Consider the following 16851-nt stretch of genomic DNA (forward strand, 5'->3'; position numbering starts at 1 on the left):
TTTTCTTATTTTTACCTAAAACAGTAAATAATTATTACATAGTATGGTGCCAAGGAATACAGACTGAATAGATCTTTGGTACTGGGAAGCAATGTGGCACTATCACTGTCTTGCTTTTCCAGAAGGCTGATAGATTATTCAGGGTTCCAGCCTCTGGTTCATACCCAGTGAGCCCTGCTGAAGAGTATGTACATATTACTGACAATAGGATTGGACGACCTCACCAATTGTCATTATCCAGTTTCTCACATGAGAAACAGCCACTTCGAGGGCTGTGCATAGAATCAAGCATCAGAATGTTGCAGCACTGAAACAGGCCATTCAATCCCCAATGCCTGAGCTTTTCTTCATTTAATCTAATTCCACTTTCCTTCCTCCCATAGCTCTGTCAGGTCACCCCTTCTCAGATTTGGTGAAAAAAGCCAGTATGACTTGCTAACAATAGTTAATGATTGGGTCTGTTACAGACTTCAGGGCAGATAAACGAAGACAACATTTTATGCAAACTAAGAAAGTTGTGTTCTTTCGTTTGTGTATTGAATGCTCAGTATTTTGTCCTCAGGATGTGGATGGTGCTTGCAATCTGCATTTGATGCTCACCCCTTATTACACTGAAGACGATAGTGGATCTTGTTTTTGTGCTGATGTGCTCCCACAATGTTAGATGGGGAATTCCAAGATTTTGATCCAGCAGTACTGAAGAAATAGCAGTTTAGTGCAAGGCTCTGTGCTCTATGGGCTATTCCCAGGGACGCACACCAAGATAAACATCAACTGTGGCTGGAGGACCATTGATTCGGTGAAAGATGTTCTTTGGTCCGCCTGAAACTTTCTGGTCTTTCAGTGCAAAGAGTTGTGCACGAATGAGTGTTGCAGACCGGCACATTCCAAGGCCCAGGGCTATGTGCTGAGGGATACACTAAAGCTTTGGGCAGGCGCCGCAAAGGCACAATGGGGAAAGGCCACCACCTAAGTAAGGCCTTTCAGCCGTAGTATATTGAGGGGGCTGGAAATTGTGGAACTCCTTGGGTTGTACGCCTGACATGGAATGTTTATTGTAAGCTGTAGCATTTACTGTAATATTCAATTTGAAATGCTTTGGAATGTACTTTTACAAATTTTATGAATAAAGTATATTTTTGCAAAAAATAATAGTTTATGTTGAAATCAAGTTTGACTTGGAGGGATGGCATTCCTAGGGTCTTGGTGGTAGAGCTCACAGGGCTGGAAGGGACTGTCAAATTTAAGCTTGGTGATTTGCTGTAGTGCATCCTGTAGATAATACATATTGTATCAGCAGTGCACCTGTGGTGGGGAGAATGGATATTGTAAAGTTGCTAATTAAGGAAACTGCTCCATCTTGAATACTGTTGAGTACCTTGAGTGTTGCTAGAGCTGCACTCATCCAGGTGGGTGGTGAGTAATCCATAACACTCCTGACTTCAATCTTGTAGATGATAGACTTCGTAAAATTTGTTCATGGGATGTGAATATCAATGGCAAGCCCGGCATTTATTTCCCATCCCTATTTGCCCTTCAGAAAGTGGTGGTGAGCTGCCTTCATGAGCCATTACAATGCGTGCCGTGTCGTGAAGGTGAACATTAAAATGACTTTGAAGGATCAGTAGGTACTTCATTGCAGGGTACGCACTGTCCGCCCTGTTCCTGTAGACACGCTGTTGATGAAGTTGGTCCAGTTAAGCTTCTGGTTAGTGGTAATTTCTAAGATGTTGATGGTGAGCGACTCGGTGAGGGTCGGTGTCACAGAAGGTCAAGGAGCAGTGATTTGTTTTTTCTTGTTGGAGTTTGTCATTGCATGGCATGTATGTGGTTCAAATGTTACCTGCCACTTGATAGATAAAACATGGAAGTTGTCCAAGTCCTGCTGTAGGCTGATATGGGCTGCTTCATTATTGGAATAATTATGAATGGAGAAGAACTCAGTAGAATTTGTCAGCAAAAGCCCCTCGGAATTTTATATTGTGTAATCACTTTTGGTCAAAATTCACTTCCATATATGTTCTTCTCCTTGCAGCTAAGCAGAAAAGGGATAACAGTTGCTCTTCTGTAGATGGAGTCCTGTATTCGGCCAGTAGAAGGCACAGTTGCTTCATGATGTGATAGAAAATTGTTGTTCTATTTCTACAAGTTGGAGAGTCCTACCTAGCAGAGTGACTGAGGGTTATTGAAATTTTTGCACTTTACTGGCTGATGGATCTAAACGTAGATGAGTGTTGTCGCTGAAACTTGTAACCAGTGAAGGCTCAAAGTTATAATTGAGTAATACAGTTCTGAACTTTTAGAAACCAAAAGTAAAATGATTCAAAACAACAGTCAATAACTATCAGAATATGCGTAGTTTTATTTGAGATTAAAATGTAAATGTTTAACTCTTAATAGTTGAACTGAATATTCTTTTCAGGTTTGATGAAGAGGCTAGATGAAGAAATAAAATTCAACACATACATGGTTTCAGACAAGTTTCCCAAGGAATTGGAAAGCAAGAAGAAAACTGTTCATTACTTACAAAAAGTGGTAGCAGAACCAGCAATGGGACAGTCTGACCTCAGTGAGCTCGAAACCAAGGTGCAGTGATAAGATGATATTGCATTTCTTCAAATGTTGATGACAGTAAATGCAGGAGTATGCATGTATGTATATTTGTTTTTCACAGCCCTTTCCTAGATGAGATGAGGAGAGTGGCCCATCTACCTTAGATTCATGAATTCATCAGGAAGCAATCATTCTTGGTCTGTAAGTTATAAATAATACAGCATGAAAATGGCAATAGGTGTCATCAAACTTTTGGGGGAAAACCATAGCTCATGTCATTGCTGTTGTTGATAATTGTGATGGTTATTATCGCAGTTTTATTAATCCTAGCGGTATTGTTTTCAACGAAGAGGAAATGTAGGTGAAAGAAATGTAAGCAACTTTTTACAATTTCTCTGAGTAGTTAAACACACTGCCCAGTTTCATTCTAGCTCATAAAAGCAGAGCTGATCACTGCTAAATCAGTAATTGGAGCTCTCCATTTGTCTTCAGTATCTATTGGTAGTGAAAAGAAGTATCTGCTGATCACTAACCAATAGCTCCTGACTTTTCTTTGAAAATAGCACATTAGCTACTCTTCAGACTTTTGATCTAATGTCTAATTTCATAACTTGAAAGATTTAAGAATCACTGTCTATACTTAAGAAAATTACTACTGCAAATTCTGAAATCTAAAAAAGAACCAAAATGATTGGAAAAAGCAGGTCCATCGGCATGTATAACAACAAGACAATTTCTCATTTTGATGCAGAAACTTTATCAAAGCTTCTCTGAAAGAGTCAACGTTTGACATGTTAACTTGTCTTCTCCCTTTCAGATAGTGATGGACCTGATGAGTATGTCCAGCACTGCTTGCCCTTATAGCACATAACACAAGAAATAAGAGTATAAGAAGACCATACAGCCCACCGAGCCTGCTCCACCGCTCAATATGATCATTTTTGACTCCATTCTCTATCCTGCTCCCCATATTCCCTTGACTCCACGAGAGACCAAAAATCTGTCCATCTCAGCCTTAAATATATTCAATGCTTGTGAATCTACAATCCAGGTAGAGAATTCCAAAGATTCGCAATCCTTTGGGTGAAGAAATTTCTCCTCATCTCAGTCCTGAATGATCAGCCCCTCATCCTGAAACTGTGCCTTTTTGTTCTAGATTTCCCAGCTAGGCGAAGCAGCGTCTCAGTATCTACCCTATCAAGCTCCTTCATAAAATCTTTAATGTTTCAATGAGATCACCCTTGTTCTTCTAAACTCCAGAGAATATAGACCCAATTTACTCAGCCCCTCACCATAAGACAAGCCCAGGGATCAACCTAGTGAAACTTTGCTTTACTGCCTCCAATGTAAATATATCTTTCCTGAAATATGGAGACCAAAATTGTACACAGTATTCCAAATGTGGTCTCACCAAAGCCCCATACAATTGTAGCAAGACTTCTTTATTCTTGTACTCCAGTCCCCTTGCAATAGATCATACAGGTGTCCAGCAGCTCTCATGTTTTCCTAGTTGCTTGCTATACCTGCAAGCGAAATGTTTGTGTGTTGTGCGAGATTTCCTTGAAAATAACGTATGCCAGTCACAAACAAGAATCTTAAACTTATACAAAACCAATCACATAGGCCCAAGGTTCTCTGAACATCAACATTTACAAGTTTCACACCCTTTGAAAATATTCTGCTTTTCTATTCACATGAACAAAGTGAATAACTTCACACTCCTCCACATTATACTCCATTTTCCATCTTGTTGTCCACTCACTTAACCTGTTTATATCTCTTTGCAGCTTTCTTGTGTCCTCACGGCTTGCATTTCCAACTAGCTTTGTATCGTCAGCAAACTTAGATACATTACTCTCTGTCTCTTCATCTAAATCATTAATATAGATTGTAAATAGCTGAGGCCCCAGCTGATTCTTACAGCACTCCCCTAGTCATGGCCTGCCAACTTCAAAATGCCCCATTTATCCTTACCCTCTGCATCCTGTCCATTAAATAATCCTCTATCCATGTTAATAGATCACCCCAACTCCATGAGCTTGTATCTTGTGTGGCATCTTAGTGAATGTCTTTTGGAAATCCAAGTATACAACATCGACTGGTTCCCCTTTATCTACCCTACTAGTCACATCCTCAAAAACTATAAGTTTGTCAAGTAGGATCGCCCTTTCGTAAAACCATGTTGACTTCTTCTGATCATGCTATGCTTTCCTAATTGTATTGTTAAGACTTCTTTAATAATAGATTCCAGCACTTTCCTGATGACTGATGTTAGGCTAACATTTTGGTGGCCCTTTATAGCTTTTTAGAACAGTCCCAACCCTCAGACTTACTGCTATTCTTTGCAATATTATAAGCCTCTTTTAATCGAATATTATCTTAACTTCCTTACTGAACCATGGGTGGATCTTGCTGAGTTTCTTTTACTCAATGGAATGTATTTTTGTTGAACATTTTGAGAACAGTATCTACCCCCCTAGCTATACTGTCCTCTACAACAAGTACATTCTTTTTTACTCCCCCACTTGAATGGCTCCCTGGACCAGGATGCCATGGTCAGTTCGTTCATCCACCTGCAGTCCCTGCTCTCGTCCACACAGGCTGCAAGAACCTTGAACCGGTTGAACAATTGCAGGGGTTCAGGCTCCTCTATTGCTACCTTCTGTGTCCCCATACCTGCCTCACCTTGCGTCACATACTCCTGTCCCTGACCACAGGTCAAATTAGAAGTACCTAGCCTAAGAGGTGTGACTGCATCCTGGAACAAAGTATCATGGTAACTTACCTCTTGATGCATCGCAATATCTGAAGCTTGGACTCTAGCTCATCAACGCTGAGGTTCCTCAAGCTGCAGAAACTTTGTGCAGATGTGCATGCTATGGATCACACTGGTGACCACCAGCACCCACATGCTGCAGCTGCAACACATCACCTGCCTTGCCATCTTTATTGTGTTTTATGTCTCAAATTTAGAAATGTCACTCAGTTGTTATCTGTATTTATATTAAGTAGTTTAACTAACTAGGCTATAAATTTAATGTAATACTTGCATCTCCCCAGTACTGGTTTAAACCACTGCCCCTGTTTAGAGGGATAAAATCTTAAAACTAATCACTCACCTGCTCACCTGATTTAATGCCTTTGAACTCTCACCAGCTACTGGAGGCTGATAAAAAGTATAAAAAGCAGCAGTTCCTTCTCATCTGCACCAAACTCCCAGGTTAGCATTCGTTCCTCGTCACACTCAGGCCGAGTCATCTCCACTCTGTGCTCCCACTCGTATAGTTCAATAATTATTTTTGTGTGTGTATATCATAAGATCCTGTTGTCTTATGAGTGGCCAAGTGCCCCAGCTCATAAACGATCATATTGTTAAGCTTCAGATCTCTGCACTTGCTTTGTGTTCAACAATCAGAAATAGTCTGCTTAATTTCTGTAGTTATCATTTTGGAAAAAACACATTTCTATTGTATTATTTCCTTTTCCTACTGTCACACCTCTGGACTTTAAGGGGCATATATATCACACGGTATTAATTTATAACTTTGGTACGAGAATTTGTGGAGCAAAGGTTGAATGGGTAGCGATTGACACCAATAGAGTTATGGTGATTCTTTATTGTCAACAAGTAAAGAATTATTACATTTAAATACTGTATTTAAGTGATAGTTAACAGAGGAAGAATTGATTTTACCCACTCCACTCTGGATAAAGTCCAGTGGCCAGTTCACCAAAACTTACATCTAGTTGATTTGCAGCTTCCTCACTTACATTGACCCTACACTCTCCCTGAATGCGGGTCTCCATTTTTACTCTAACCTTTCTTACAGAAATGGTTCTGCTATTAGTGCCTGAGAACAAAAGAAACTGTACAGCAACAATCAGATTTCTCCATGATTGTTTTCCCTTCTGGAGAGTGAATCGCTCCCGCTCTTGAGTCTGCACTCACCCATAAAAACTGTGGGTGTCACCTTCCCATTTTCATCTCTGGTCAACAGATTCTGGTCATGCTGTTTGTCTACTACCAATCAGTTTAACCTCAGAAAATAAAAAATAGAAATGTTAGAAATACACAACAGGTCAGACAGCATCTGTGGAGAGAGAAACAAAGTATCTCTCTCCCTGCTTGCTTAAGCACTTGCTTAAAACATTAAAACATTTTCCATTTCTAATGAAAGATCATTAATCTGAAATGTTCATTTTTCTCTCCCCCTTCACAGATGCTACCTGACATACTGAGTATCTCCAACATTTTCTGATTTTTTAAATTTCAGACTTCCAATATCTGCAGCATTTTACTTTAGAATCAGTTTAAACTGGTGTTTCCACCTGGCATTTCAAAGGAATATGAGGTGCCTGAAACCTATCCCAGATGGTTAATTTGATCTTGCTACTGGTCTGTTGTTACAGCCAATCTCTGATATTAATGCCCCTCAGAAGAACCTGGGACTCCTTCCGTTCACAATGTAGAAAGTTGCTGAACTATCTGCTAGTTCCTGCTTTTGTGTTGTCCTGACCAATTTCCAATATTAGTATTACTGTATTGGACAACATTTCAATATATGATTAACTTCTGACTTGGATCAGAAGTTTTTCAATTTAAACTTTATCACTTCAAATGATTCGTGATGCAGGATGATTAATATGACCAAGCAAGAGATGACCATTTACTCCTACGGCCAAAGTGATTACCGTGCTAAACATTTGGAGCAACAATTAAACTTAAAGAAAATAGAAAGAAAGACAGTCCTTTGCTTAGCACTTAGTACTTTATAGCATCATGTTTTCAAAATATGTATTTTAAAATGTGATTAATCTTTGTAAATGAGATTTTGCAAACAGCATTGAGTATAGAATAATTGAGGCTTTTAATTATACCAGGAATTGCACACTCCTTACAAAGTTGTATTGTCTCTTGGTAGTCAAAGTATGTTCAACATTTTAAGTTCTTTTATTTAATATTTTTGCATTATTTAAAACCCAACATTCTTAGAAACAGTTCATTATTTTGATATCACTACTCTCAATTTTTAGATCCAGGAGATCAATACACAAATTAACCAACTAATTGAAAAGAGAATGATGAGAAATGATCCAATGGATGACAAACTTTTTCTTTTTCGGCAACAGGTAAGGATAATGTAAACATTAGTATGGCAGATGAGCTCCAAACTGATTTCATTTCTAAAAGAAGTAGTAGTACATATTTGTGTATATTTATTTTTCACATTTTTTAAAATGTGGTGTGAGCCTTTGGCTGAATGGCTGTATGCAATAGATGTAGGATTTAATCCTGGTGAATGGGGCTGGAACTCCAGATCTAAATTCTGGGCTGATATCCAGCAACAGCACTCATATATCCGATAGGTATGGTGGCACCCCTCATCAATGAGTTATGAGATCCCTAAAATATTCCCACTGCATAGAGCTAAGCATTCATCGACTAGTACAGTTTACAGAAATTTTCAGTGTGAATGCTGTAGTGGCAATATGTCCTTTAATCATGATATGCGCTCCCCACCATCCACAACAAAAAAAATGTCTAATGACTTATACCTCTGCTGGCCTACCTGAAAAACATCCCATTAAGATGATTCAGTGGTATAATGCCATCGAGAAATTGGATATGGATTTTCTTTGTGATTCTTCACAGATCCATTCCCTCATCCTGATCAATGCCTTCTATTGGAGATGCAAAGTAGAAATTAAAATGCTAAAAATCTGGTCCTACATGTGCATCAAAACAGGCACACAATATTCTGACATACTGTAAAACATGGTAGTTATATTTGATGTAATTTTTTTACTACCATCCAATCTTTTCAATCCTGTTGAGATTTATAGTTGTGTTCCTGTAAGAAGCAATTGCCACTTCTTAAAAATTCTCTCATGGGATGTGGGCGTCGCTTGCTAGGCAAGCATTCATTGCCCATCCTGAATTGCCTTTGTTCAGAGGGCACTTAAAAGTCAGCCACATTGCTTTGATACATTGCTGTAGGTCTGGAGTCACATGTAGGCCATACCGGGTAAGGGCAGCAGATTTCCTTTCCTAAAGGATATTAGTGAACCAGATGGGTTTTTACAACAATTGACAATGGTTTCATGGTCACCCTTAGACTTTTAATTCCAGATTTTTATTGAACTCAAATTCCACCACCTGCCGTGGTGGGATTTGAACCCGGGTCCCAGGGCATTATCCTGTGCCTCCGGATTACTAATCCATACCGCTACGCCATTGCCTCCCCTTGACAACATAAATTTGGAAGCACCTGATCAATCCAATGGTTCAGTTATGCTGGTTTTTGAGTCAACTTGATTAGAGAGCAGGAGTAGGGGCGAGGTTATGTGTGGGAGATAGTGAAGGAGAGTTTTTGCACCCTTCCCGGAATTTGATACACTGCTCTTGTTAGGCCACAGTCAAACCCAGGTTCTTTGAATCAAAGTGTAATTTCAAATACTTTGTCCATTTATATGTATTTATCAAATGGCCAATAAATTGCGACTGGAGTCAATCTATATTAGTAACAGACAGGTTTCTACAGTTCTAAGGAAAATGTGGCAACTTTAAGTAGTAACCCTTGACATTAAATGTCAAGATTTTGCACTATGTGTTGTCATGTTTATAAAGTTTGGTCAAAGTATTTTCTTCCTCTTTTCTACCTTCTCAGTATCTTGCTCAAGTTGCTGTTTATCACATGTAAAGCAGGATAGTGACAATTGGTGAGAAAATAAAATAAAAACAGTAGTTTAAGACTACAAACTATGTAAAATATTTTGCAAAATTTCATGTTAGTTGCTTGCTTCCTTCTATTTAAATTTATTTAAATCATAAACGTCAAAGCTATATCAAATAACAAGTAACTTCTCCCATCATTTATCCTACCTCAGTTTCTAAATACTGAAGTTTTGTAAGTTTGAATCTAGTAAGTTTAGTATTAGTTGTTCATCATAGCAGATAGGAAAGCATTTTATCTGTAATTTAGTGTTGAATTATATTGCAAAGAAAATTATAATTAAAATCCACCTGCACTTGAGGGTTATCCTGATCTCCAATTGTTTTCTCAGAAATTATTTTTCTGCTGCTCTATATGTATATTTGTAATCTATTTATACAAAGAGTAGGTAACAGTATTCATAATTCATCTTGGAACCCAATATTTAGAGAACCCAATATTCATAGAATGGTATAGCACAGAAGGGAGCCATTTGGCCCATCGCGCCTCTTTTGGTAGAGCTATTCAGTTAACCCCACTCTCCTCTTTCCAATAATCCCGTAAATGCTTTCCCTTCAAGTACCTTTCTAATTCTCTTTTGAATATTACTATTGAAACTGCTTCCACCACCCTTTCAAGGATGAGGGACTTCAGTCATAGTGTGAGACTGGAGAAACTAAATAGATTACAAATATACATATATAGGGCAGCAGAAAATTTATTTCTCTGTTAGAACAGAGAAAGCTAAAAGGATAGGTGTTTCAAGTCATGAATGGTATGCAGAAAAAAGTCTCATGTCACCTCTGGTTCTTTTGGCAATCACATTTTAATCTGTGTTCTCTGTTTATCAACCCTTTTGCCAATGAAAACAGCTTCTCCTTATTTGCTTTATCAAAACCATTCATGATTTTGAAGACCTCTATCAAATCTCCTCTTATTCTTCACTCCTCTAAAGAGAGCAGCCTTCATAGAAAAGTCTCATTTCTAGGTATATATGACACACTTCAGACATCACACTTCAAAGTGTCACACCGTTTCAGATCCAGACCATTTCAAAAGCAGGAGGAAGCCAGCTGTTGATTTGAGTCTGAAATATGCCAACAGTTACAACTCACTTGTGATGACCTCATGTTTATAATTACCTGGATTTGCTTACTGGGTCCACTTTCATTCAGGAAGTTCTTGAGCAATGGTCTTTAAGGGGCAGGTCAGGTTAGCAGCGAAACATCATATCCATTCTCCAAGTACCTGACTGGCCAGGTCCAGTCTCAAATGATAGTTACTAATGAGCTTAAAATTATGTCCATGAAGAATTGGTTGAACTAAGAACAGAACGTTTATAAAAGTTGTTCTCCATACTGAAGCAAATGACAAAATTATTCATCTGCAATAACCAACAACTTCACCCAGGCATCTATCATTTCCCGAAAAAAAGAAGCTAAAGCTGAAGAGTTGCAGGAAGGAAGAGAGGAGTTGTCAAGCATGGAGAAAGAACTGGCACAGAAAACAAACCAGGCTCGTGATTTTGATGGCACAGAAGTTCTGAAAGGTGATGAGGTAAGATAACTGAAACAAGTGACTGTAAATATTTGAGGTGTCTTGGGTCTATTTACTGTTAATGACAAATGTTGGAAGTATTTTTTCTCTGTCACACTGTTAAGTCTGCAACAGATTTTTAATGACAACTTTGTGTGTTTTAATTTGATAGATTCCTTGTTTCCTGATGTGTGTGAATCAAATCAACTAAATCAATATTATAATAACAATTATAGTGTATTTTTTTTAAGAGTATTTGTTTATTTTCAATAGCAGTGACCAATCTTTGGTGGACTAAGAGGCTGTGTTGTGTTGTGGATTTGTAAAATGTGCATTTGTATCTGTTTCCTCTACATGTTGAATTTCCATTATGTGCAAAAGTGGTTCGAGTAGGGGAAAGGAAAAAATACTAAGCGGAGGTAAAAAATGGAAAATTGGAGGGAAATTTGAGCTGGACACTCATTCCCTTCTGGCAATTGACTAAAGTGACACTTGCTAGAAGTAGTTGCTTATTTACCATGCTGAAGGAATGGTGTGACACTTTAGACTGGGCAGAAGAATTATCACAATTATTATTGGTGTTTGAATCCCTTGTCAGTTCCAAAATAACATCAGAATCACACATTGATTCAGCAAAATTAGCATATGTCTAGAATACATAGATTTGACAAAATTGCCTAGTTTACACTGTGTATCCTGATGCCCACCTTGAGCTGAGTCTGATGTCTGAAACAATTTGAGACCAATTTACATTAGGAGGGGAAAATCTTTTAATTTTTCATTCTTAAGTTGTGGCCATGGCAGTCAAGACCAGCATTTGTTGCTGACCCCTACCTGCCTTTAAGGAGGTGGTGCTAGGCCTTCCTCTTGAATCATTGCAGTCCATAGGTGAAGATGCTCCCACAATGCTGTTAAGTAGGGAGTTCCAGGATTTTACCCAGTGACCATGAAAGAATGATGATCGGTGTCCGAGTCAGGATGGTGTGTGACATGGAGGAGAATTTGGAGGTGACGGTGTTTCTATGTAGCTGCTGCCCTTCTTCCTAGATGGTGGAGATATGAAATTTTGGAAGGGCTGCCAAAGAAACTTTGGCGAGTGGCTACAGTGCATCTTGAAGATGGTAAATACTGCAGCCATGGTACACCAGTGCTGGAGGATGTGGATGTTTATGCTGTTGGATGAACTGTTGATCAAGTAGCCTGCTTTGTCCTGGATGGTGTCACATTTCTTCAGTGTTGTTATAGCTGTACCCTACCAAGAGAGTGGAGAATATTAGTTGAATTTCTGGCCAGGGGTGGCCACAGGATATTAATGATGGGGAACTTGGGGATGGTCATCTTGTTGTTAGTCAATTCATTGGGAAGTGGTTAGGCTCCCCCTTGTTGGAAATGGTCAATGCCTGGTGCTTGTATAACTTGCTGCTTATCAGTCCAAATGTGGACATTGTCCAGTTTTTACTGTATTCAGGTGAATAGATGACTTAATTATCTGATGAATTGCAATTGAAACTGAACGCTGTGCTATTGTCTGCGTACAACTCCAACTCTGACTTTATGATGGAACAGCTGAAGATGGTTCTGCAAGGACTTGGAATTTCTGCAGTCATGTCCCTGGGCTGAGATTATTGGCCGCCAATAACCACAACCAAATTCCTTTGAACCAGGCAGAACTCCAGCCTCTGGTGCATTTTCTCATGACTGCTATTGAATTCTGTTTTACTATGGCTCCTTGATATCCACTTGGTTGAATGTTGCCTTGATGTTAAGGGCAGTCACTCTCACCTCACCCCTGGAATTCACTTCCTGTCCAGTTTGGACCAAGACTAATGAGTGGAGCCAAGTGGCCCTGCAGGAACCCAAACTAAGCATTGGTAAGCAGATTATTGGTGAGTACATGCCACTTGATCGCTTGTGGAAGTTTGTGACTAGTAGAATAGTAATTGGTAGGGTTAAATTTTCCTATTTCTTCTGGACAGGACATACCTGGGTAATATTCCACATTGTTGGGTAGATGCCAGAATTGCAGTTTAGGATGGGGAGCACTTAATACTTGAAAGTATGTCATCAGCAGTACAAACTAGATGCTGTTGAAGCCTAAATCCTTTACCCTCTCAAATACACTCAGCCATTTCTTTATGTCACTTGGAGTGAATCACCATGACTAAAGAATGGAACCTGTGACAGTGGGGACCTGGGGAGGGAGAGAAGGATCGTCTACTCAACACTTCTGGCTGAAGGTGGTTGCAAATGCTTCAGGCTTTTTTTTACATATGCACTGAGCTCTGCTATCATCGTGGATAGGGATGCTCATAGATCCCCCTCTTCCTCCTGTTAGTTGCTTAATTATCCACTATTCGTGACTTGTTGCAGAGCTTTGATCTGATGTGTTGGCTGTGACATCTGATGACAAAATGCAATTTTATCAGCCTGACTTGCGTTGATTCAGCATTTCCACTTCTCACCCACTCAGCACTCCAAGCTGTTTCATGCTGTTTCGTAACATCAATAGCTTTAATTTATGAATTAAAACTTTGCAATTGAATTGGAGATCCACAATAACATCATTACTCTGAGTGCCCAGATGTTTTTTTCCATAATCCTGCATCTTCCTTCACATTTCGCTTAAAATATACAATGGTTTCTGCGTCAACTGCCTCATATCAAAGCATTCCATGCTCCAACCACTGCTTCTCATCTCTCTCTCTCTTGTCCTTGCTGACCATTTTGACTTGCTCTCTATGGCTTTAATATTGCTCCTATCGTTGTGTGCCCAAAATTGCATACAATATTTTCACTGTGGCCTAAACATTGTCTTGTTTACATTTATCATAACCTCTTTTAGTAGTTGGCTTTTTTATGGCTTTATAGACCTGCATTCACTTTTTCAGGGAATTATCCACTTGCATCCCTAAATATCTGTTTTTCTATGACTATCAGCATATAGCTATTGAATGTATATGCATTTCTTGGATTTTTCTCCCAAAGTGCATCACCACACACACGCAAACACGTATGTACAGCATAGAGTGGTGGTGACAGTTGATTTTTCACACTGGAGGGAACCATGATGTTCTTCAGAGTTTGGTATCAGAACCAGTGCTCTTTTTGATATACATTAATGACCTGGACTTGGGTATATAGGGCATAATGTCAAAGTTTGCAAATAACATGAAACTGTGAAATGAGGAAGATTGTAACAGACTTCAGGAGGCCATAGACTGGTGAAATGGGCAAACACATGGCAGATGAAATCTAATGCAAAGTAGTGTGAAAAGATGCATTTTAGAAGAATGAGGAGAGCCAATATAATTTTAAATGGCACAATTTTAAAGAGGGCGCAGGAACAGAGACCTGGGAGATTACATACAGTAATTTTTGAAGGTGGTGGGACAATTTCATATAGCTGTCTTTAAAAAAAAAATTACAGGATCCTTGAAGTTATAAGCCTCAGGCTGGACTATTGTGCTCAATTCTGGGAACACAATTTAGGAAGGATGACAAAATCTTTGAAAATGTTGAGGACATTTATTAGACTGGTGCCAGAGATAAGGAACTTCATGGAGAGAATGGAAATGCTGGATTTGTTACCTTTAGAGCAGATAATGTCAAGGGGAGATTTAATAGAGGTGTTCAAAATCATGAAGATCTTTGTTAGAGTAAATATGGAGTATGCGAGTAAGAAATTCTTGCTAAAATTGTAGAGGGCGTTGGTGAGACCACACCAGGAGCACTACATAAAGCTTTAGTCTCCTACCTAAAGAAGGATATTTTTCTTTATCCAAGTTGCAACAAAACTTTACTAGATTGATTTCTGGGATGAGAGGCTTGTCCTATGTGGAGAGATTGATTAGAAAAGGGCCTATACTCTCTGGCGTTTGGAAGAATGAGAGGTGATCCCATTGAAACATATAAAGTTCTGAGAGGTTGTGACAAGGTAAATGCTGAGAGGCTGTTCCCTTGGCTGGAGTCCAGAACTGGAAGGCATAGTCTCCGGATAAGGGGGCAGCCATTTCGGCCTGGGATGAGGAGGAATTTCTTTACTCAGAGGACTGTGAATCTTTTAAATTCTCTACTCCGTAGGGCTGTGGATGCTTAGTCGTTGAATATATGCAAGGCTGAGATTGATAGATTTTTGGATTTTAAGGGAATTAAGGGATATGGGAATAGGATGGAAAAGTGGAGCTGAGGTTGAAGACAGCCATGGTCTCATCAAGTGGCAGTGTAGTTTTGAGGGGCCATATGGCTTAGACAGCTTCTATTTCTTATGTTATGTAAAATGTTGCCACTGGCAGAAGGATCTGTAACCAAAGGACTCAGACTTAAGGTAATTAGCCAAAGATGATAACTTTTAAAATTATTACTTTGATCTGGAATGCACTGCCTGAAAGAATGGTGGAAGTAAATTCAATTGTAACTTTAAGAAGGAAACTGAATAAATATTTGAAGGGGAGAAAATAGCAGAGCTTTGGGAAAAGAGCACGGGCTTGAGACTAATTGGTCAGTTCTTTGAAAGAGCTGGCAGGAGTACGATGGGCAAAATGGCCTGCTTCTACGCTGCAAGATTCTTTGATTCTCTGTGTTAAGTTACATCTGCCACCTATCTGCCCATTCCAATAATTTTCCCATTTCCTTCTGAAGTATTTTATAGTCCTTACTATTTGCCAATCTTTAAAGTAATCAGCAAATTTCATTGTTGTGCACATTAGGCAAAGTGCAAATCATCTGGATATATTGTGAACCAAAATGGACCACCACTTCCAACTACTCTCCAATCTGAACAAAATCCATTATCCCTAAATTTTCTGTCAGTGAATCAACTTTCTATCTAGGCTTTATACCATATACCTGAATCTTTATAGTGAGCCTTTTGTCAAATACATTAATGAATACCTTATGAAAATCCATATACACTATATTGCTTTATTTTACACACTGTATGGCAAATGCTGTTTCCTCCTTCTGAATTTGGATTCATTACCTCCTGTCAATTCTTACACTGTAAGCAACTGCTAATCCTGAGTGGCATGTCCTTGTGTGAGTAGTTTTATATTGCTTTGACATTATTGGCTTGTGGTGTTTTTAGACTAAGACTAACAATGTTGTTAGCCATGGAGAATTGCATGGGTAGTATATTTATAGCCCTTATGGACTACTTTAAGTCTCCATTACACTGCTTGGACCTAATGTTTGTGCCTATTGCACAATAAGTATAGCACTTGTATAATTGTTACCAATTTTCAAAGTGGAAAAAGTAATATTTCTGCAGATGATATTTCTAACAGCAAGTAGAGATTCCAGTTTAAGGTCGAATTACTGTTTTCCTTTCAAATGGGACGAGATGGACTTATTGTGTAGTCTGAGTCGGAAGAAGTGGGGGATGCCTGTAACCTACTAAGTATGTAATGTCCCGGCTCTGGTTACCAAACTATGATTATCATTTGTGGCTTGCCAAAAAACAGGTGGCATTGACCTACGACAAATACATCACACATGCTGCATTCTTTTCACAATATTTGATTAAGATCCCTAGATCTTTTGAAGATCCAAAGTGTAATTAACCAGGATTGCAGTTGTTTACAATTTTCTTTTCCCTGTTATGCTTAACAATGAAATCCTGAATGTGTTTCAAACAACAAAAACTTCTATTTGAATAGTTCCTTTAACATCATAAAACAGCCCTTGGTGCTTCACAGGAGCATTATAACACAAAATGTGACACTGAGTCACAGAAGGAGGTATTAGGTCAAATGAGCAAAAGCTTGGTCAAACAAGAAGGTTTTAAGGAGTGTCTTAAAGGAGGAAAGTGAAGTAGAGAGGCAGAGAGGTGAAAGGAGGGAATTCCAGAACTTGGGCCCCAGGCAGCTGAAGGCATAGCCACTAATGGTGGAGCAATTAAAACCAGGGATACTCGAGAGTTCAGAATTAGATGAGCTCAGATTTCTGAGTGTTGTGGAGTTGCAGATGACGGAGATAGGGAGGGGTGAGACCACGGAGGGATTTGAAACCAAGAATGAAAATTTTAAAATCATCACCTTGCCGGACCAGAAGC

The 16851-nt window shown here is 39.0% G+C and overlaps 1 protein-coding gene across 4 annotated transcripts in view; it reads left to right on the forward strand.

Moving 5' to 3' along the window:
* Positions 1 to 16851, forward strand: part of ift81 (intraflagellar transport 81 homolog) — a 109058-nt gene that overhangs the window by 30217 nt on the left and 61990 nt on the right. For 3 of the 4 annotated variants that reach the window (XR_013578200.1, XM_078554159.1, XM_078554158.1), the window contains exons 9-11: positions 2423 to 2586; positions 7588 to 7683; positions 10677 to 10823. Coding sequence is in view for 3 of the 4 variants with exons in the window: in XM_078554159.1 (XP_078410285.1) it covers positions 2423 to 2586; positions 7588 to 7683; positions 10677 to 10823 (407 nt within the window). In the remaining variant the exon portion in view is untranslated. Of the gene's footprint in view, positions 1 to 2422; positions 2587 to 3469; positions 3605 to 7587; positions 7684 to 10676; positions 10824 to 16851 lie in introns of those variants that run through there. The other variant, XM_078554160.1, reaches the window with a different exon arrangement.

This window comes from Cetorhinus maximus, chromosome 12 (assembly GCF_964194155.1).
Source record: "Cetorhinus maximus chromosome 12, sCetMax3.hap1.1, whole genome shotgun sequence".
NCBI classification, from domain to species: Eukaryota; Metazoa; Chordata; class Chondrichthyes; order Lamniformes; family Cetorhinidae; genus Cetorhinus; species Cetorhinus maximus.